The 23,374-nt window shown below is 45.1% G+C and overlaps 1 protein-coding gene and 1 long non-coding RNA gene across 4 annotated transcripts in view; both read left to right on the top strand.

Moving 5' to 3' along the window:
* Positions 1–14,368, top strand: part of SLC6A9 (solute carrier family 6 member 9) — a 161,360-nt gene extending 146,992 nt beyond the window's left edge. For both annotated transcript variants that reach the window (XM_082265260.1, XM_082265261.1), the window contains exons 12-13: positions 4,531–4,701; positions 12,577–14,368. In XM_082265260.1, the coding sequence (XP_082121386.1) occupies positions 4,531–4,701; positions 12,577–12,768 (363 nt within the window). In that variant the 3' untranslated portion in view covers positions 12,769–14,368. The remainder of the gene's footprint in view (positions 1–4,530; positions 4,702–12,576) is intronic.
* Positions 14,369–20,230: 5,862 nt separating this feature from the next.
* Positions 20,231–22,070, top strand: LOC309562333. 2 transcript variants are annotated; one of them, XR_014225627.1, is made up of 2 exons: positions 20,231–20,443; positions 20,774–22,070. It is a non-coding gene; the product is annotated as an uncharacterized lncRNA (long non-coding RNA). The 2 variants fall into 2 exon arrangements; XR_014225628.1 differs by having other exon boundaries at positions 20,769–22,070.
* The last annotated feature ends 1,304 nt before the right edge of the window (positions 22,071–23,374 follow it).

Raw genomic sequence — 23,374 nt, 5'->3', positions numbered from 1 at the left:
CAATCCCCCCACAGATTCTCTATGGAGTTTAGGTCAGGCAAGTTTGCTGGCCAATCAAGCACAGTGATCCCATGATCATGTGACCAGGTATTGGTAGTTTTGGTAGTGTGGGCGGTGCCAAGTCCTGCTGGAAAATGAAATCAGCATCTCCATAAAGCTGGTCAGCAGAGGGAAGCATGAAGTGCTCTAGAATTTCCTGCTAGAGGGCTGCGCTGACTTTGGACTTGATAAAACACAGTGGACCAACACCAGCAGATGACATGGCTCCCCAAATCATCACTGACTGTGAAAAATTTCATTTGAAAAAAAAAAAAAAAGAAAAAAGAAAAAAAAGAAAAAAAAAATTTCATTTGAAAATCAAGATCCCAGAGTCTGGAGGAGGAGTGGAGAGGAGCAGAATCCAGGAGGAATAGCCCCAAAATCATTGATTAGTGGAATAATGGTCACTAAGAAAGATAACAAACCCCCCCCCCATCCCACCCCACATCATCATTGTCAGTGCGATAGTGGTCACCAGGAAAGAATAGCGGTCCCCAAGGGAGTATAACCCCAAAATGTTTGGATAATGGCCCCCAGGGAAGAATAATCGTCACCAGGAAAGAAAAGCCCCCAAATCATTGGACAGTGGGGTAATGGTCACCAGGAAATAATAGTGGTCCCCAAGGGAGTATAACCCCAAAATATTTGGATAATGGCCCCCAGGGAAGAATAATCGTCACCAGGAAAGAAAAGCCCCCAAATCATTGGACAGTGGGGTAATGGTCACCAGGAAAGAATAGTGGTCCCCAAGGGAGTATAACCCCAAATAATTGGATAATGGCCCCCAGGGAAGAATAATCGTCACCAGGAAAGAAAAGCCCCCAAATCATTGGACAGTGGGGTAATGGTTACCAGGAAAGAATAGCGGTCCCCAAGGGAGTATAACCCCAAATAATTGGATAATGGCCCCCAGGGAAGAATAATCGTCACCAGGAAAGAAAAGCCCCCAAATCATTGGACAGTGGGGTAATGGTTACCAGGAAAGAATAGCGGTCCCCAAGGGAGTATAACCCCAAATAATAGGATAATGGCCCCCAGGGAAGAATAATTGTCTCCGGGAAAGAAAAGCCCCCAAATCATTGGACAGTGGGGTAATGGTCACCAGGAAAGAATAGCGGTCCCCAAGGGAGTATAACCCCAAATAATTGGATAATGGCCCCCAGGGAAGAATAGCTCCAGAAATGACTGGTGTCAACTGGATAGTGGAGAAAATGCCCCCTCCCCCCCCCCAAATCACTGATATAGCCCCCCAAATCATTGGTATTCATTGAATAGTTGACACAGGGAAAGAACAGATCCCTGAAACATTGGCCAGTGGGGATAGTGGCCACCAGGAAAGTAAAGCCCCCAAGCACTGGCCAGTGGGCGAGCGGCTTGTAAGAGAGAGCTGGAGACTGGCCACCAAGAGATAATAGCCTCCATATCACTGGTTAGTGGGATCGTGACCACTAGGAGAGACTAGCCCCCCAAATCATTGAACAGTGGGAAAGTAGCCACTATGAGAGAATAGCCCTCCTAAATCATTGGCTGGTGGAAAAGTGGCCCCCAGGAGATAATGGCCCCCAAATCATTGCTGTTAGTGGGATAGTGGTCACCAGGAAACAATATCCCCAAATCATTGGCCAGTGGGAAAGTGATCACCTGGAAACAATAGCCCTCAAATCAATGGACATTGGAATGGTGGTCACTAGGAAAAATATCCCCAAATCATTGGCCAGTGGGATAGTGATCACCTGGAAACAATAGCCCCCAAATCAATGGACATTGGAATGGTGGTCACCGGGAAAAAAAAAGCCCCCAAATCATTGGCCAGTGAGATAGCTGTCACCAGGAAAGAATAGCCCCCCAAATCATTGGCCAGTGAGATAGCTGTCACCAGGAAAGAATAGCCCCCCAAATCATTGGTCAGTGGGATAGCAGCCACTAGGAGAGACTACCCCCCCCCCCCCCCAAAGCATTGGCCAGTGGGAGAGTGGCCGCCAAGAAATAATAGCTCCCAAATCATTGGTGTCAGTGGAATAGTGGTCACCAGAAAAGAAGACTCCCCCAAATTATTGGCCAGTTGGATAGTGGCCACTAGGAGAGGATAGCCCCCAAATCATTGGCCAGTGGGAGAGTCGCCCCCAGGATATTTTAGCACCTAATCTTCGGTGTCAGTTGGATTCACCACAACCCCAAATCAACTGTCAGTTGGATAGTGGCCCCCAGGAAAAAGGAGCCCGTCCTCCCCTCAAATCACTGGTATGAGTTGGATAGTGAGCTCCAGGGAATAATTCCCCCATCAGATCATTGGTGGTATTTAACATTCCTTAGGACTGGGGTTTGCATGCTGATTTTCAGTGCCTCTTCTAATGAACTCTATTGGTGGGCAGGCGGAGCAGTGCCAGAACTATTTCCAATGTGACATCAATCCACTCCTTTAGTAATTTCATCCGAGGTACTTTCATTCATAAATAGTGGTAGTAGTACCCTGGTGATAGTAGTACCCTGGTGATAGTAGTACCCTGGTGGTAATAGTACCCTGGTGATAATAGTACCCTGGTGGTAGTAGTACCCTGGTGATAGTAGTACCCTGATGGTAGTAGTACCCTGATGGTAGTAGTACCCTGGTGGTAGTAGTACCCTGGTGATAATAGTACCCTGGTGATAGTAGTACCCTGGTGGTAGTAGTACCCTGGTGGTAATAGTACCCTGGTGGTAGTAGTACCCTGGTGATAGTAGTACCCTGGTGATAGTAGTACCCTGGTGGTGGTAGTAGTACCCTGGTGGTAGTAGTACCCTGGTGGTAATAGTACCCTGGTGGTAGTAGTACCCTGGTGATAATAGTACCCTGGTGGTAGTAGTACCCTGGAGGTAATAGTACCCTGGTGATAGTAGTACCCTGGTGATAATAGTACCCTGGTGGTAGTAGTACCCTGGTGATAGTAGTACCGTGGTGATAGTAGTACCCTGGTGATAGTAGTACCCTGGTGGTAGTAGTCCCCTGGTGATAGTAGTACCCTGGTGGTAGTAGTACCCTGGTGGTAATAGTATCCTGGTGATAGTAGTACCCTGGTGGTAATAGTATCCTGGTGATAGTAGTACACTGGTGGTAGTAGTACCCTGGTGATAGAAGAACCCTGGTGGTAGTAGTACCCTGGTGATAGAAGTACCCTGGTGATAGTAGTACCCTGGTGGTAGTAGTACCCTGGGGGTAGTAGTACCCTGGTGATAGTAGTACCCCGGTGGTAGAAGTACCCTGGTGATAGTAGCACCCTGGTGGTAGTAGTACCCTGGTGGTAGTAGTACCCAGGTAATAGTAGTACCCTGGTGGTGGTAGTGCCCTGGCGATAGTAATACCCTGGTGATAGTAGTACCCTGGTGATAGTAGTACCCTGGTGGTAGTAGTACCCTGGGGGTAGTAGTATCCTGGTGGTAGTAGTACCCTGGTGATAGTAGTACCAGGTAATAGTAGTACTCTGGTGATAGTAGTACCCTGTTGATAGTAGTACCTTGGTGGTATTAGTACCCTGGTGATAGTAGTACCCTGGTGGTAGTAGTACCCTGGTGGTAGTAGTACCCTGGTGATAGTAGTACCCTGGTGATAGTATTACCCTGGTGGTAGTAGTACCCTGGTGATAGTAGTACCCTGGTGATACTTTTACCCCTGGTGATAGTAGTACCCTGGCGATAGTAGTACCCTGGTGATAGTAGTACCCTGGTGGTAGTAGTACCCTGGTGATAGTAGTACCCTGGTGATAGTAGTACCCTGGTGGTAGTAGTACCCTGGTGATAGTAGTACCCTGGTGGTAGTAGTACCCTTGTGATAGTAGTACCCTGGTGGTAGTAGTACCCTGGTGATAGTAGTACCCTGGTGGTAGTAGTACCCTGGTGGTAGTAGTACCCTTGTGGTAATAGTACCCTGGTGATAGTAGTACTCTAGTGGTAGTAGTACCCTGGTGGTAATAGTACCCTGGTGGTAGTAGTACCCTGGTGATAGTAGTACCCTGGTGGTAATAGTACCCTGGTGATAGTAGTACCCTGGTGGTAGTAGTACCCTGGTGATAGTAGTACCCTGGTGATAGTAGTACCCTGGCTTTTTTTTGTGATGAAGCAGGCAGGTGCCCAGGACATGTACGTGAATTGCTGAACGCCATATGGAGGAGGGGCTTGTTACAGCAGAGGGTGGGAATGAGTGTGGGAACTTCCACCAATCAGATCTCATCTCGCTTATATGAACAAAGCTACCAATCGGCATGCAGTGCAGAATTAAAAAAAATATAAAAGAGATTCTGATTGGCTGCTCTATGATTCATCCTCTGGATATAGGATTGTGTTTATGGGATTGTATGATTTTTTTTCTTTCTGCTTTTCTGGTTAAACTGGATGGACTTGTGTCTTTTTTTTCAACCAGAATAACTCTGTAACTATATGTAACAATGTATACATAATCCCTATACATTTACATGTGAAGGAATCCTCCAAACTTTTTCTTTTCTGATTTCCCTCCAGTTCATTATAATCTTCACGGTCATTCAATATCGGCCAATCACATACAACGAGTACCTCTACCCAGGCTGGGCCATCTCGCTGGGATTCCTGATGGCGCTGTCCTCGGTCATCTGTATCCCCGGATATGCCATCTTCAAGGTCATGCGGACCGAAGGGGACACCTTCCTCCAGGTGGGTCTATAGGATGGGCAGGTAATTCATGGACACCAACATCTCATACCAGAGGCGTAATTAGAACCTTCAGGGCCCCGGTGCAAGAAACCATGAAGGGCCCCCCTGGACCCCTTCCCTTCAAGCCTGGGGCTCTTCCCACTGATCCTGGGGCCCTTTACTCTCGTTGCGGGGCCCTTTATTACGGTCCCACAGCGAGACCCTTTCACAAGTTCTGCAGTGGGCCCCCTTCCTGCCATCTTGGGGACTCCCCACGGTGGTGGAATGCCAGGGCCCGGTCACAAGTGTGACCTTTGCGATCCTGGAAGTTCCCCCACTGGTGTCAGTAGTTTGTTATTTTTTGGTATTTTATTTGTATTATTTTTTATCATTTTATTTTATTTTTTTTACAATGTGACTGACTATGACTCTGTCCATTCAGAAAAGGAAGGAGCTGGTAAATTACATATTTACCGACCCCTTCCTGGTTCTCTATTGGGACACATCCCCTGCAGCAGCCGGCAGGAGAGGGGAGGGGGCACAGTGGGGTGGGGGAGGGCAGCAGAGTAGGGGGGGGGACCAGGGGAGCACACAGGAGCCCAGAGTCAGCAAAACACATGTAAACTGGATAGGAGGAGTGGCGGGGGCAGCATACAGAGGAACCAATATCCTCCATTTTCCTCCTGCAGCTACAGGAGGAAAAAGGAGGACAGTGATTTCTCTACATGCTGCCCCCCCCCCCCTCCTATCCAGGTGTACAGGGGAGCCGCACAGGCCCCCTGGAGCATGGGGCCCGGTTGCAATTGCAACCCCTGTAGTTACGCCCCTGTCTCATACATAGACACATGCAGCCTTGTCATCTTTCCATCCCTTGCCATGCTTCATTGCAGCCATGGCAATAGTACTCATTTTGTAGACAGAATTTCTCAGAATCTTCTTTCTGCTCCTATAATTGACTCCCTGCCGCTTCCAGATGTCTGCAGAGAGAGTTTGTAGTCAAATTATAGGCAGTCCTATTATGTGGCATCCCCACTCATGTCCTGGGGGGGGGGGGGGGGGGGGATACCCATTATAATGTGTTGTATCCAATGAGGGGAGCTGTTACAATCCCCCCTTCCTCAGGGCTGAAAATAAAAACAGGAAATTCATGTATAAAAATTAATTACTTGACCTCTGGAAGATTAACCCCCCCCCCCCCCCTTCAATATTTTTTATTTTCTGCTATAAAACACATCTAATAAAAAAATGTAAAAAAATCTAAATTCTTCATAAATTTAGGCCAATTTGTATTCTTCTACATGTTTTTGGTAAAATAAAATCCCAATAAGCGTATTAAGTTATGGCGTCTACAAACTATGGGATATATACTGGAATTTTTAATTTTTATTACTACTAATGGCGGCGATCAGCGACTTATAGCGGGACTGCGATACAGGAAATGCATGTATAAAAATTAATTACTTGACCTCTGGAAGATTTTACCCCTTTTCATGACCTGGCGATTTTTGCGATACAGCACTGCGTTATTTTACCTGACAATTGCGCGGTCATGCGACACTGTACCAAAATAAAATTTATATTTTATATTATTTATATTTGGTGGTGTTTGATCACCTCTGCGTTTTTTTTATTTATTTTTTTTTGAGCCATAAGCAAAAAAAAAAACACAATTAAAAAAAAACATTTTTTTTTATTTTCTGCTATAAAACACATGTAATAAAAAAAATGTAAAAAAATCTAAATTCTTCATAAATTTAAGCCAATTTGTATTCTGCTACATGTTTTTGGTAAAATAAAATCCCAATAAAGGTATATTGATTGGTTTGCGTAAAAGTTATGGCGTCTACAAGCTATGGGATATATATACTGGAATTTCTATTTTTTTTAATTTTTATTACAACTAATGGCGGCGATCAGCGACTTATAGCGGGACTGCAATAAAGGAAATGCATGTATAAAAATGAATTACTTGACCTCTGGAAGATTAACCCCCCTTGATGACCTGGCGATTTTTGCGATACGGCACTGCGTTACTTTACCTGAAAATTGCGTGCGACGCTGTACCAAAATACAATTTATATTTTTCCCACAAATAGAGCTTTCTTTTGGTGATGTTTGATCACCTCTGTGTTTTTTTTTTTTTTTTTTTTGAGCCATAAGCAAAAAAAAAAAAAACCACAATAAAAAAAAAAAAAAAACTATTTTTTTTATTTTCTGCTATAAAACACATATAATAAAAAAATTTAAAAAAATCTAAATTCTTCATAGATTCAGGCCAATTTGTATTCTGGTAATTTTTGGTAAAATAAAATCCCAATAAGCGTATTAAGTTATGGCGTCTACAAACCATGGGATATATACTGGAATTTTTAATTTTTAACATTTTTATTACAACTAATGGCAGCGATCAGCGACTTATAGCGGGACTACAAAAAAGGAAATGCATGTATAAAAATGAATTACTTGACCTCTGGAAGATTTATCCCCCTTTATGACCGGGCCATTTTTGCGATACGGCACTATTACTTTACCTGACAATTGCGCGGTCGTGCGATGATGTACCAAAATAAAATTTATATTTTTCCCACAAATAGAGCTTTCTTTTGGTGGTGTTTGATCACCTTTGCGTTTTTTTATTTTTTTGCGCCATAAGCAAAAAAAAAAAAAAAAAACAATATTTTTTACTTTCTGCTATAAAACACATTCAATAAAAAAATGTAAAGAAAATCTAAATTCTTCATAGATTTAGGCCAATTTGTATTCTGCTACATATTTTTGGTAAAATAAAATCCCAATAAACGTATATTGATTGGTTTGCGTAAAAGTTATGGCGTCTACAAACTATGGGATATATACTGGAATTTTTTATTTTTTAAATTTTTATTACAACTAATGGCGGCAATCAGCGACTGCGATACAGGAAATGCATGTATAAAAATGAATTACTTGACCTCTGGAAGATTAACCCCCCCTTTATGACCAAGCCTTTTTTTGCGATACGGCACTTTGTTACTTTACCGGACAATTGCGCGGTCGTGCGACGCTGTACTCAAATACACTTTATTTATTTTCCCACACATAGAGCTTTTTTTGGGGGGTATTTGATCACCTCTGCGTTATTTATTTTTTTGCGCCATAAGCAAAAAATAAAAAAAAACACAAGAAAAAAAAAAAAAACAATAATTTTTACTTTCTGCTATAAAACACATCCAATAAAAAATGTAAAAAAAATCTAAATTCTTCATAAATTTAGGCCAATATGTATTCTGCTACATATTTTTGGTAAAATAAAATCACAATAAGCGTATATTTATTGGTTTGTGTAAAAGTTATGGCGTCTACAAACCATGGGATATATATAATGGAATTTTTATTTTTTAAAATTTTTATTACTAATGGCGGCGATCAGCGTCTTATAGCGGGACTGCGATACCGGAAATGCATATATAAAAATTAATTACTTGGCCTCTGGAAGATTAACCCCCCTTTATGACCAAGCCTTTTTTTGCAATATGGCATTTTGTTACTTTACCGGACAATTAAGTGGTCGTGCGACGCTGTACTCAAATACGCTTTATTTATTTTGATCACCTCTGCGTTATTTATTTTTTTGCGCCATAAGCAAAAAAAAAAAAAACCACAATAAAAAAAACAAAAAAAAAAAACAATAATTTTTACTTTCTGCTATAAAACACATCCAATAAAAAATGTAAAAAAAAATCAAAATTCTTCATAGATTTAGGCCAATTTGTATTCTGGTAATTTTTGGTAAAATAAAATCCCAATAAGCGTATATTGATTGGTTTGCGTAAAAGTTATGGCGTCTACAAACTAGGGGATATATACTGGAATTTTTATTTTTTTTAATTTTTATTACTACTGATGCGACTTATAGCGGGACTGCGGGACACTAACTGACACTTTTGACACTTTGTGGGAACCAGTGACACTAATACAGTGATCAGTCGCTGTTCTAATGACACTGGTAGGGAAGGGGTTAAACATCTAGAGTGATCAAAGGGTTAACTGTGTGCCTAGCCAGTGTTTATGTGTACTGTGTGAGGTACTTTTAATAAGGGCTCTGGTGGATTTTACTCCCTGCTTTGCAAGGACACAAAATCCATCCCTTCCCCCCCTGTCAGAATGAAGCTTTGCCTTTTTTACATTGGCAGAGCTTTGTTCTGTGTCTCTGCCCAACGATTGGCGGGTGTCGGTAGAAATCCAGTGCCCAGCGCATACAAATCTGCTTCTGCTGCGAGTAATCACAGCAGAAGTGGCCCGCCGGCTACGCATTAGCAGCCCCTAGGCGAAACTGCAGAATCAAGTATACTGTATATACCTGATTCTGCGCAGGAGGGCCCCCCTATAGCAATATATCTGGAAGTGGTTAATAAACACAAAAAAAAAAGTTTTTTTCTTTTTTTAATATGTTGCATTTCTTTCTTGTATTCTTTCAGCCCTGATGAAGGGGGAACTGTAGTATCCCCCCGAAATGTGTTGGATACAACATTTTGTGTCATTAAATGTAAGGACTGATAATCCTAAAATTTCTGTACTCAACAACAATGGGTGTGGTGTCCACTTTGTGTTTTATGCATTTGGACTTTTCTCTGGGGTCTCCTTGAGCCGCTGGTGTAGATGTGAGGTGTCATGGACAGGGGTCCATATTCACAGGGAGAGACAGTCCAGGAAATAGAAGAGCATTCCCTGCGTGGAGACGCAGGTGTGTCATGGAGGTGTTTAGGGAGCATTAGAGTATAAAAATAACACAGGAGGCTCTGGGGTCACTGCATGGAATAGGATGCGTTGGGGGCCCTGGAGACACAGGAATTGTAGGAGGCACAAGGGTCACTGGTTCACAAGGGTCACTGGTTCACAAGGGTCACTGGCTCACAAGGGTTACTGGTTCACAAGGGTAGCTGGTACATAGGGGTCACTGGAGGCACTGGGGTCACTTGTTCACAAGGGCCACTGGAGGCTCAAGGGTCACTGGGTCACAAAGGTCACTGGAGGCACAGGGGTCACAAAGGTCACTGGAGGCACAAGGGTCACTGGTTCACAAGGGTAGCTGGAGACACAGGGATTGTTGGAATCACAAGGGTCATTAGTTCATAAGGGTCACTAGAGGCGCAGGGGTCACTGGAGGCTCAAGGGTCACTTGTTCACAAGGGCCACTGGAGTCTCAAAGGTCACTGGAGGCTCAAGGGTCACTGGGTCACAAAGGTCACTGGAGGCTCAAGGGTCACTGGGTCACAAAGGTCACTGGAGGCACAACGGTCACTGGTTCACAAGGGTAGCTGGAGACACAGGGATTGTTGGAATCACAAGGGTCATTAGTTCATAAGGGTCACTAGAGGCACAGGGGTCACTGGAGGTACAAGGGTCACTTGTTCACAAGGGCCACTGGAGGCTCAAAGGTCCCTGGAGGCTCAAGGGTCACTGTTTCACAAGGGTCACTGGAAGCACAAGGGTCACTGGAGACACAGCAATTGCAGGAGACACAAGGGTCACTGGAGACACGATTGCTAGAGACACAAGGGTCACTGCTTCACAAGGGGTAGTGGAGACACAGAGATTGTTGGAGTCACAAGGGTCACTGGTTCACAAAAGTCACTGGAGTCACATGGGTCACTGGAGACACAATAATTGCTGGAGACACAAGGGTTACTGGAGACACAATAATTGCTGGAGTACCAAGGGTTACTGGAGACACAATAATTGCTGGAGACACAAGGGTTACTGGAGACACAATAATTGCTGGAGACACAAGGGTTACTGGAGACACAATAATTGCTGGAGACACAAGGGTCACTGGTTTACAGGAGCCGCTGGAGACACAGTGGTTGATGGAGTCAGAATGGACAATGGGAACACAGGGTTTACTTGAGACACAAGAGTCACTGATTCACAAGGGTAGCTGGAGACACAGGGATTGTTGGAGTCACAAGGGTCACTAGTTCATAAGGGTCACTAGAGGCACAGGGGCCACTGGAGGCACAGGAATTGCAGAAGACACAAGGGTCACTGGAGACACAATGATTCCTAGAGACACAAGGGTCACTGGTTCACAAGGGGTGGTGGAGACACAGAGATTGTTGGAGTCACAAGGGTCACGGGTTCACAAAAGTCACTGGAGTCACATGGGTCACTGGAGACACAATAATTGCTGGAGACACAATGGTCACTGGTTTACAGGAGCTGCTGGAGACATAGTGGATGATGGAGTCAGAATGGACAATGGGGACACAGGGTTTACTGGAGACACAAGAGTCACTGATTCACAAGAGTAGCTGGAGACACAGGGGTGGCTAGAGACACAACGGTTGCTGGATTCACAAAGTTAGCTGGAGACACAAGGGTCACTGGAGACATGATGGTTGCTGGAGACACAAGGGTGACTGGAGACACAATGGTTGCTGGAGACACGAGGGTCTCTGGTATACAGGAGCCGCTGAAGACACATTGATGGAGTAAGAAGGGACAATGGGGACACAAGGATCAGTGGAGACACAGGGGTTGCTGGAGACACAAGGGTCACTGATTCACAGGGGTTGCTGGAGACACAGGGATTGTTGGAGACACACAGATGGTTGGAGTCACAAGGGTCACTGGCTCACAAAACTCACTGGAGTCACATGGGTCACTGGAAACACAATAGTTGCTGGAGACACAAGGGTCACTAGAGACACAATAATTGCTGGAGACACAATGGTTGCTGGATTCACAAGGGTCACTGGAGACATAATGGTTGCTGGAGACACGAGGGTCTCTGGAGACATAATGGTTGCTGGAGACACGAGGGTCTCTGGAGACATAATGGTTGCTGGAGACACAAGGGTCTCTGGTATACAGGAGCTGCTGTAGGCACATTTATGGGGTCAGAAGGGACAATGGGGACACAAGGATCAGTGGAGACACAGGGGTTGCTGGAGACACAAGGGTCACTGATATACAAGGGTTCCTGGAGACACAGGGATTGTTGGAGACCCAAGTGTCACTGGTTCACAAAAGGCGCTGGAGTTACAATGGTCACTGGAGACACAATGGTTGCTGAAGACACATGGGTCACTGGTTCACAGGAGCCGCTGGAGACACAGGAGTCAGAAGGCACACAGGGATCACTGGAGACACAAGGGTCACTGATTCACAAAGGGTAGCTCGAGACACAAGAGATGCTGGAGACAAAAGGGTTATTGATTCACAAGGGTAGCTGGAGGCCCAAGGCTTGTTGGAGTCAAAAGGATTGCTGGTTTACAAGAGCCCCTGGAGTCACAAAGTTCACTGGAGACACAATGCTTACTGAAGACACAAGGGTCACTGGGGACACAGGGGTTAAGATGGAGTCAGAAGGGAGGATGGGGACACAGAGATCACTGGAGACAAGTATTGCTAGAGTCAAAGGATTGCTGGAGACACAGGGGTAGCTGGAGTAACAAGGGTCATTGGAGTCACAAGGGTTGCTAGAAACACAGGGTTGTTGAAATCTCATGGGTTCCTAGTTCACAAGGGTCGCTGTAGACATGGGGCGTTGGGGGAGTCACAAGAGGTACTGGAGTCACAGGGTTTGTTAGAAGCACAATGGTCGCTCCTGTAAAGTGGCACACAGCCTGCAAGATTAGGGCGCACTGATAGGGGCCACATTTCCCTGCTGTTTGCTTTAATCTGCACCATCCCATCTCCAGCACTTCACTGTTGGTCAGCGAGGCCACAATCATAGTGATAGGCCAGTAGTGGGGTGGGGGAGGTTCTGGGTGGTGAACTTGTAGGCAAGGTGCTCCACAGGAGATCCTCCAGGATGTGCAACCACCTGGGGCTTCCGGCTATTATCATTTTAGCTTACAGTCAAGTGATTGGTGCACTGCTTAGCTTCTGATTTGTTTCTTGTCCCATTGGCAGCGGTTGAAGAACTCGATGAAGGCCAGCAAGGACTGGGGACCAGCTCTGCTTGAGCACCGGACTGGCCGATATGCACTGGAAGAGGACAGCCCAGAGGTCCAGCCGCTGAACCCGGAGAAGCAGAAGGAGGAGATCGGCCTAACAATACAGGGCAGCAACGGGCAGGCCCACAGCCAGGACTCTAAAGTGTAACCAGCTCCTACGGAAGGGGTGGAGAAAGGCACTGGTGGTATGGATGCGTCTTTACCCTTCCCAACCCCCACCCCGTCCCCCTTTTGTCTTCATCCAGACCAGTCGTATCCTCCATTGTCCTCTTTCCAACCCGTCACCTCAGAGCATTCAACAGAATAACTATCAAACTGTTTCTCCCATCCACGAGGAGACATCAATCGTTCAGCTGCTGAGCAGAGGAGCCACGGCCCGGGATCGCCCTGCCCCCGACTCTCATTGCCAGGACACCAACCATGTGCGTGATGGGAGAACACGGGGGGGAGAGAGAGATGGCATCATCTCACAACGTAGATCTAACTCTTCTAATTTTAGTTTACATGAAATCTTATTTTTTAGAGTTTTATAAGCTCAGATTTCTTTTTTTTAACCCGGGGAGGCCAGAGGTTGTGCGTCCTCCGTAACTCTTCCCCCGGCAACATAGGACATTTTTACTGAACTGGGGAAGAGAGAAGAAGAGAAATGCAAACACTTCTTATTCCTTTTACTTGAGAAGGACAGCAGGAAATGAAGGGCCACTCTGTGACAAAAAGGGGCCACTTTCCTGACCTGCTGCATCTACATACATATCCGCCCAGTGCGCCACTGACTGATAACACAAAAGAGGAGCTGCTACCGAGCTGCGTGTACCGTGAGGGACATTCCCAATGGTCTTTCGTAAGGGTACCGCAGCGCCCTCCTGTGGATCAAATTTTCTCTGCGTCTCTGTGTTAGACTTCTTACCACTGCCAACCCAGAAGCCACTTAGGTAGTTATTGATCCAGCAGCTTGATCCAAGTCTTCCTAATAATTCTATACATTGTACCCAACAGAGGTATTACCAATCTGAATCTAAATATTGGGATTTGCCAAAATTCACTCCACGTACCCGCTCTTCGTGCCATGATACCTAAACTTTTATGCCCTAATGAATATACCAGCTCTACCAGGGGCTTTGCCTTGGGGTCTCTTTCTGATATACACCTAAGGCAGGGAGTTTAGGAGCCAGTCAGGCCAGTCTGAGTGCCAGTGGACACTTTACATGTTAGCAAAGGTATGCTGCTCCAACGCCCTTAGTCGGGTCACCCTCATGGAAGATTAGGTGCTAAATACCTGCAAGGGCTCAACGCATGTCTCGTAGATTGCAGTAATCCAAAGGGGAAGACTGGCAACACTCCAAAGAAAATCCCAATGCTGGTAACTTTATTCATCCTGACAACAGGAAAAAAGAATCCCAGGCGAGGTTTCTCTGTTATTGTTGGCCATAGATAATCTGGATGAAAAAAGACACAAGTCCATCCAGTTCAACCAACAGAGCAGACCAGATGTTACTCTGTTTTTTTCGGGATTTTTTTGGAATGCAGCAGATGGTCTCCTTTGTATTAGGCACTTTATGTGACCTGAGGCTGAACTACATTTTAACTGCTTTTTTAATTTCTTTTTGTCAATTCTCTCTGCTAAAGGAAATTGCAAATGGCGGCACCGAAGAACACTATCAGAAGGGAAAAACCAACAACGTGGGCTGAAGTAACCCAATATTTACCCAAAAAAAAACCATAAAATTATTGACTAAATATTGGGTCATTTAAGGTCACATAATTCGTTTTTCTCTTTTGGTAGTGTTCTTGAGTGTTATATACCACATGGACTCCAAACCCATTAGAATTTAAGGCATTGAGTCCGCATCCTCTAATGGTAGATTTAAAATGAGGAGTACTGCCAACAAAGGGTTACATTTCATGGCCACAAGCAGTTTGAACCGGCAGAGCTCAGAGTCTTCATTGACAATGGAAAAAGTTCCACAAAGGTTTCAGAAGTCACTTCTTTCAGGAGCATGAGCTGCTATAGGACACTTTGCCATGTTTGGATTAGGAAGTAGGTGAGACATTCTGTCAAGTGGATTAAAGGGGCAGCCAGCACTACAAGGAGAAAAGGGGAACCTCTCATCCAACATTTAGGGTTAAGTACCATCACAGAAAGCCCATCAAACAAAAAAGGGTGAAAAATTACTTTTTTAAGAGCATTAGCTGCTATAGGACACTTTGCCGTGTTTGAATTATTGGATTGGATGGTGTATGGTACCATTGTCCAGTCTGCTGTCTTCTGCCACTTCTAGAGTTTACATTTTCGAGTGGCTCTGTAATCCAGAGACTCTTCACAGACATAACAAACCTCCATAAATTAAATTAACATTGTGGAACCAAGAGCAAGAATTTTGTAGGATGTAGATGAGACATTCTGCCGAGCAGCTTAAAGGGCAGCAAGCACTACAAGGAGAAAAGGGGAACCCCCATCCAACATTTCAGTTAGGCACCATCACAGAAAGCACATCAAATAAAAATAGGGGTAAAAGTGACTCTTTTATTGGAGCATTTGCTGCTATAGGACACTTTACTGTGTTTGGATTAATGCACGGGTGTCCAACCTTTTGGCTTCTCTGGGCCACATTGAGTGTAGAGAAATTTTCTCGGGCCGCATATAAAATATATACTATTCGTTAAGGTACATAAGTAATAAAACGCCACCGCGCCCTTCCCGTGCTGCCACACCCAGCCCCAGCACTAATTTAACACAACTAGTGAATGATCCCCTCTGAGGCTGCCTCTGTGGCCGTGCCCCCAACTCGACTTCCTTCCTCCCCAGAAAAAAAAAAATTGTCAGGGGGCAGTGGGCCGCATTGCCTGCAGTTCCGGGCCGCATGCGGCCCCCGGGCCACAGGTTGGACATGCCTGGATTAATGGATACCATTGTCCAGTCTGCTATCTTCTCCCACTTCTGCGGTTTGGATCTTGGGGTGGCTCTGTAATCCAGATAATTTACACCTCACAGACATAATAAATTAAGTAAACGCTATGGAATCAAGAGCAAGAATTTTGTAGGAGGTAGGTGAGATGTTCTGCTGAACAGCTTAAAGGGGGAAACAGTACTACAAGGAGAAAAGGGGAGCCCCCCCATCCAACATTTAGATTAGGTACCATCACAAAAAGCACACCAAATCTGTGTCTGGGTTAATGGTTTGGATCAGTGGCGTAGCTAGAACCTTCAGGGCCCCGGTGCAAAAAACCATGAAGGGCCCTCTGGACCCTTTCCCTTCAAGCCCGGGGCTCTTCCCACTGATCCTGGGGCCCATTGCAGGACCCTTTCACAAGTTCTGCAGTGGGCCCCCTTACTGTCATCTTGGGGCCTCCCCACGGTGGTGGAATGCCAGGACCCGGTTTCAAGTGTGACCTTTGCGATCCTGGAAGTTCACCCACTGGTGTCAGTAGTTTTTATTTTTTGGTATTTTAATTGTATTCTTTTTTATAATTTTATTTAATTTTTTTACAATGTGACTGACTATGACTCTGTCCATTCAGAAAAGGAAGGAGCTGGTAAATTACATATTTACTGACCCCTTCCTGGTTCTCTATTGTGACACGTCCCCTGCAGAAGCCAGCAGGAGAGGGGAGGCAGCACAGTGGGGGGGGGGGACCAGGGGAGCACACAGGGGCCCAGAGACAGCAGGACACAAGTGAACTGGATAGGAGGGGTGGCGGGGGCAGCATACAGAGGAACCAATCTCCTCCATTTTCCTTCTACAGCTACAGGAGGAAAAAGGAGGACAGTGATTTCTCTACATGCTGCCCCCGCCGCCCCTCCTATCCAGGTGTACAGGGGAGCCTAGGGCCCGGTTGCAGTTGCAGCCCCTGCAACCCCTGTAGTTACACCCCTGGTTTGGATAGTGTATAGTATCATTTTCCAGTCTTCTGTCTTCTCCCAGTTCTAGAATTTAGATCTTGTGGTGGCTCTGTTATCCAGAGAATGTTCACACCTCACAGACATAATAAACCTCCATAAATATAATTTGTGGAATCAAGAACCAGAATATGTTTTAGGGAGTAAATGAGACATTCTGTTGAGCGGCTTAAAGGGGCAGCCAACACTACAAGGAGAAAAGGGGAACCTCTTACCCAACATTTAGGTTAGGTACCAACACAGAAAGCACATCAAAATAAAACAAGAGGAAAAAAATTGCCCAGGCAGCGCTATTCCCACAATGTCAAATCTTTTTGAAATTTTGAAAAACCTACACCCTGATCAGGTATGTGGAGCCCAAAGGAACCTGGCACAGAGCTGGTATATGGTATCCTAACTGTACTGGTATTATTTACAATATAAGGCTGCTGGATTTTATATGGTCTAGTGGTAGAGGTTCTGTCTCTCCTGGAGGCAGCAGAGACTTCTGGGAACACGCCATGTGTGGGAAACGCACAGTGCACTGGACAGAACACTGGGAGCACCAGCAATATGGGACCTATACAGCCTGTATACAGGCTTACAAATAAAAGGCTGCAGCTATGGTGGAACTGCAGGAACCAGAGTGCCCTGCCAGCCCTGCTGGGACTTGTAGTTTCATTACCGCTGAGTCACCATGTGCCAAAATCTATAACGACTCAAACGTTTGGTTGTGATGCAGCACCAGATATCACCACAAAGTGGCAGCACACTGCTAATGAGAATACTACAATATAAATTGCTGCTTTGAGCTTCTGCCCTAGATGGTCACTACAGTGTTCATGAAGAGCTAATAGCTCCACGTTACATCTCATGGTCAGTCCCGGACATGAGAACCTGGTGTGTAACATTGTAATTTTCTGAGTGTGTGTCATTCCTCCCTGCATTCCTCCAAATTTGTCAATCATCCTTGTAGATAAAACTGTCTGTGTTGCCCATAGCAGCCAATCAACTGTTGTTGGTGGTTGAAAAAATGGATTTTTGCTGTTATGTGCAGCACAGATGATGGTTGGGCTGCGTAAAAATGGTCATTTGGCGGTCACCGCACGCGCCGTCTACTTCTCATTGCAAAACATTTTTATCAATGCTGCAAAGAAGTCGGGCTTGTGAGGTGCAGTACGTAGCAGCACATTGGGGGGGGGGGGGGATTTACTAAAGAAGTGCTTTTTTCATTAAGCCAATGGAATCCAGTCATGTGCCAAGGAATTTAATTCATTGGCGACTGAGGTGTGTACAGCAAAAAATGTACTTATCCCCAATGTGCACTACAGTGTACCTCATAATCGAATATATTTCATGTAATGATCTGCCCAATGCTGACCATATTCATAATGATAAACAATCAAATGTACACTATATGGCCAGAAGTATGTGAACCCTTCTCCAAATGATGGAGTTCAGGTGTCTCCAGTGAAGGGTGCTGGAAATTCTACATCATACAAAGATATTGTAGACAATTGGGCTCTTCCATCCTTGTGGTAACAGTTTGATGAAGACCCTTTTCTTTTCCAGAAGGACTTTCCCCTGTGTACAAAGCCAGCTCCATAAAGACATGGTATGACCATGAGCCCTGACCTCAACCCTACTAAACACCTTTGGGATGAATTGGAATGAGTCAGGTTTTCTCAACCAACATCTCCATAAAGACATGGTTTGACCAGTTTGGTGTGGAGGAACTGGAGTGTCCTGCACAGAGCCCTTACCTCAACCCTACTAAACACCTTTGGGATGAATTGGAATGAGTCAGGTCTTCTCAACCAACATCTCCATAAAGACATGGTTTGACCGGTTTGGTGTGGAGGAACTTGAGTGTCCTGCACAAAACCCTGATCTCAAGCCTACTGAACACCTTTGGGATTAACTGTAATTCCAGTTGTGAGACAAGTCTTCTTATCCAATATCAGTAGCTGACCTCACAAATGGGCACAAATTCCCACAGACACCCTCCAACATCTTGTGGAGGCCTTTCCAGAAGAGTGGAGGGTGATATGACTACAAAGGGAGCAATTCCATGGCCATGGGGAGAAAGAGAAGAGAGCAATTCCATATTAATGGACATATGGGGGGGGGGACTTCTTATTAATGACCAAGAGTGAGAGGGGGCAACTAAATATTAATGGCCATGGCGGGGGCAACTAAATATTAATGGCCATGGCGGGGGCAACTCATTATTAATGGCCATGTTTCTGGAATGTGAAGTTCAACAATGACTCCCCAGAAGAGTGAAGACTGGTGTAACTATAAACGAGGGACAACTCCATATTAATGGCCACACTTCTGCAATGGAAAGTCTACAATGACTTCCCAGAGGAATGGAGGCTTTTAAAGCTACAAAGAAGGGACAACTCTATATTAATTGCCATGGGTGGATTGGGGGAGCTCAATACTAATGGTCATGGTTCTGGAATGGGAAGTTACATAGTAGTTGAGGTTGAATAAAGACAATAGTCCATCTAGTTCAACCTGTATAGGTGTGTGTGGCCGTAATCATCTCTCATACCCCTGAATGTTCTGATCCTTGAGATGTACGTCTAAGAGTCTTTTGAAAGCCACCATACTACCCGCAGAAACCACCACTTTTGGTAGAGAATTCCACAATCTTGTAGCCCTAACAGTAAAGAACCCCCCACGTTGCCTGAGGTTAAAACGCTTCTCCTCTAATCGCATTGTATGCCCTCGATTGTATGTTCAACAAGGTCTTCCCAGAAGATTGAAGGCTGGTGTAACTACAAAGGAGGGACCATTCCATATTATTAGCCATTAGAGGGGTGACTCAGTAATAATGGTCATGGTTCTGGAAAGGGAAATTAAACAAGGTCTTTGAAGAATATTGAAGGCTGGTATAGCTACAATGGAGGGACAAATCCATATTAATGGCCATGGGGAGGAGGGCTCACTATTATTGGCCACTGTTCTGTAATAAGAAGTCTACAATGACTTCCCAGAAAAGTGGAGGCTTCGGATGTCGAACAAGGTTATATACGTGGGTGTGATGGTCAAGTGTTCACAGACTTTTGGCCATATAGCGTACAGTAGATTCAATGGTTTCAAATATGGGGGAAAGATTCAAATGTAAGGGAAAATCAAGTTTGTGAAATTCAGTTGGGTTTTCCACCAAAAATGATTTACCGGGAATGGTCAGTTACTGTTTGTAACAAAAAAAAATCACATCTCTAAGTTGCGACATAAGGCACCAGCACCCAGCTAAACGAGTGATAAAATATGTTTACTACCAAATTTTCCGGAGACTGGACCAGAACTTCCCTACTACATTGAGGCTGGATTCACACCTTTGCTTTTTTGTGTGATGCTTGATCCAATGAAATCAATGGAAATGCATCTCAACACATGCATTAAAGTCCTTCAAATCACACATGGACGTCATGGCGCATGTAAAAGCATAATGACAACTATCAAGGATGCAATGATGTGTGTTGTGATGCATTGGAGATAGACAAATAAACTTGAGACTTCAGTGCTCAAAAATGGTAGAGGCACTTGGCAGGTTTGGTTTTGGTTCTAAATATAGTTTTCTAGCATAAAAAAAAACCCAAAACACTGATTTTCACATGTAGGAAAGAAGTGTCAGAATAGGCCGGGGGTCCCTAAGTGGTTTATGTCTTCCTATACCCTTTAAAAAAGTGCTAAAGATAATGCGCTATGCATTTGCGCCCTCTCTGTTTGTGTTCTTGCATTATGATGCATGTTCAAAGTACTCTGAAAGTGTGCATCGACGTGTTTTGATGCATTCTTATTGGTTTCAATGGAAAACGCACAAATGCAAAGTTGTGGGTTCAGCCTAATGAGAAGGTTGCCAAGTGGATAAATCTGTTAGAAAAAAGGTTCCACCACCCATGTAGCCTTGGGGAAAAATCTGGAAAGGGAAGTTCTGGTCCACTTTCTGGAACAGCAAACTGGATCGAGGACCAGGCTGTGTCATTGGGCAGATAGGGATGTCCTTCATCTGAGCAGTAGTGGTCCCTTTGCATGTGTCCTATCGTGAGTGCGTCCAGGAATCTGTTAGAACCGGGAGGCGCTGAGGGCAAAGCTGTCCCTTGTAAACACAGAAGGCTTCTGTATTTACAAGTGACAGCGGGGAGTGTGAGTGGAGGGTGGGAGCTGGAGGTGGCGGAATGGAGTTTCGGCCATGTTTCGGCTGCAAAGCTTGGTGTGAGGGCCACATGATGTAGCCTTGGGAAAAATCTAGAAAGGGAAGTTCTGGTCCACTCTCTGGAACAGCAAACTGGATCGATGACCAGGCTGTGTCATTGAGCAGATAGGGATGTCCCTCATCTGAGCAGTAGAGGTCCCTTTGCATGTCTCAGGTCCCACATGGGGGCCACCATGTCCGCTGGAGCTGTAACGTGACTGTAGTGACGATCTGGTGCCAACCACAACCCTTGTATTCCTATTCGGTGCAGTGCGGACCCGCACACGGCCATCACGACCATTGCACTAAACACATTCTAATGAAGCCTGCTGTTTATTTCTCGACTCTTATTTCTTCTTCCGCAAGCGTTCCTCACCCGCCGTGCAGCATGGAGCGGAGCCCGGACACACAGACTGTTGGGTGCACACGCGCACCAAACCACTTTGAGAAGCCGTAACACAATGGTGCAAATGATGAAAGCTCTGCCTTCCATCGTCCTCCAACCCCCCAACCACCAACCCGGCAAAACAAATTCCCGTTCTTCTTCTCCGTGCTGTCCGCCATCCTGGGACTCTTTTCTTGTCTTGTAGATTTGATATTTGTGAATGTATCGGCACGTCTGTCTAGGAGATTTGTAGAGACGAATGTATGATGGAGAGTCGCCTGTAACTCACTTTCTGTATCTTTTTATTGTTTTTAACTTTCCACGAATCTGCCAACAAGTATTAGAACTTTGACCTAGAGCCGTAGCGAGCAGTGTTCTAATCCTCCCGTATTTGATGAACTAACGAGTAAGAAGTATTTTGTCGTCGGTCGATAGCGTTGATATTTTTTTTATCTTCTGTGTCTACTGAAACTATTTTTTTAATCTTTGAAATTGCCATCTTTATCCTGCAGAGAAACCCAAAGTATAAAGAACAAAAAAAAAAATAAAAAAAAATAGGAAACTGTGAGCACAACTGTCCCCCCCCCCCCCCTCCCCACGAAATGTCACCGTCTGACCTTAGGTGATGTCCTATGCAAGCCCACCTTCTATAGACAAGCACAACGTGTTATACGAGCACAGCCGCAGTCGCTGTCTATCCCCCCCAGACCAGCAAAGCCATGTGGGGGGAGGGGGGGCCGTCTTCTTCCCGGTGCACAATGTGAATTCTGTATTATCAGCACAGGGCCGGAGGAAGACGCCTCCGAAGCATGGCACACCACCCCCCCCTGGAGTTTATTGCACAATAAATTGTCGTTTTTACTGTTTGCCGAATATTGCCAAATGCATTGAAGGTTTCCTGAGTCCCACAAGCTACGTCCTGGATTTTCCATGTCCCTTTAACGTAATAATCTTGATTAAAGTTACCGTAGAAAACTTCTTTGGCTCTCTGTTTTTCTTTGGTGTGATTCTGGGTGAGTTGAAACATTCGATATAAATATGTAGGACCAGGGTTTTTTTTCCTCAGAGAATAGGTGCAGGAACTCCTCCCTTCTGAGTCACCCCTTGACTCCGTCCCCTGCCCACCCTCGAGCACCATTCCTTGGTTTCACCTCCTACCCACCTCCCAGTACCACCCCTTTTAGAGAATTAAAGATAACAAGAAAGGCAATATAATAGATCTAGAAACAATGGACACCCAGCAACAATGGACTTCCAACATCCAGCATCAATAGACTCTCCAGCAGCATTAGACCCCTCCCTCAACAGTAGATCCCTCCCAGCAATGATTGATTCCCTGCAACATGATACCCCACCAGCAACAACAGACTTCCCCAGCAACAATAGACCCTCTGCGCAAATAAATCCCCTCCAGCAACACTAGATTCCCCAGTAGCCAGCATCAATAGACCCTCCAGCAGCCAGCAACAAAGACCCCTCCCTCAAAAATAAATCCCTCCCAGCAACAACTGACCCACCAGCAGCAAAAGACCCACCCCAGCAACAATAAATCCCTATGAGCAACAGTAGACCTCCCCAGCAACAATAGACCCCCATCCTCTGCAGCAATAGATTCCCTATTAGCCAGCATCAATAGATCCTCCAGCACCCCTAGCCATTACATACATTCAGTTCTGGAGGTGCCGGAACTGCGTTCCCCCGCGTTCCCGCTAAAAGCCCTGTGTAGGACTTTACCTCTTCAGGCCTAAGGGGAAAACAAATGGAAAAGCCTAAGCACAATTTAGAAACTTTGACACGTGTGAGTAAAACTGTACATATCATCACAACTACTTTGTGAATCCAGATGGATTATACCGCGTTTTTTTTTTTTTTTTTTGGACAAATTTGGCTTTCATTTGGTGGTACAGTGAGGAAAATATTTATTTGACCCCCTGCAGATTTTGTAAGTTTGCCCACTTAAGAAATGAAGGGTCTATTATTTTTTATCATAGGTCTGTTTTAAATAAAAGAAACAGAATATCAACCAAAATCCAGGAAAAAAAAACATAAAACAAATGCTATAAATTGAGTTGCAGTTCAGGGAGTAAAATATGTTTTTGATCCCCAAGCAAACCATGACTTAGTAGTTGGTGGAGAAACCCTTGTTGGATGCACAGAGGTCAGATGTTTCTTGGTAGTCGGTGACCAGGTTTGCACACATCTCAGGAGGGATTTTTGTCCACTCTTTACAGATCTTCTCGAACTAAATCCTTAAGGTTTCTTGGCTGTCGCTTGGCAACTCA

Source organism: Pelophylax lessonae (genome assembly GCF_965119305.1).
Source record: "Pelophylax lessonae genome assembly, chromosome: 8".
Lineage (NCBI taxonomy): Eukaryota > Metazoa > Chordata > Amphibia > Anura > Ranidae > Pelophylax > Pelophylax lessonae.
The sequence above is the reverse complement of the archived record's forward strand: the minus strand, read 5'-3'. Positions and strand labels throughout refer to the sequence as shown.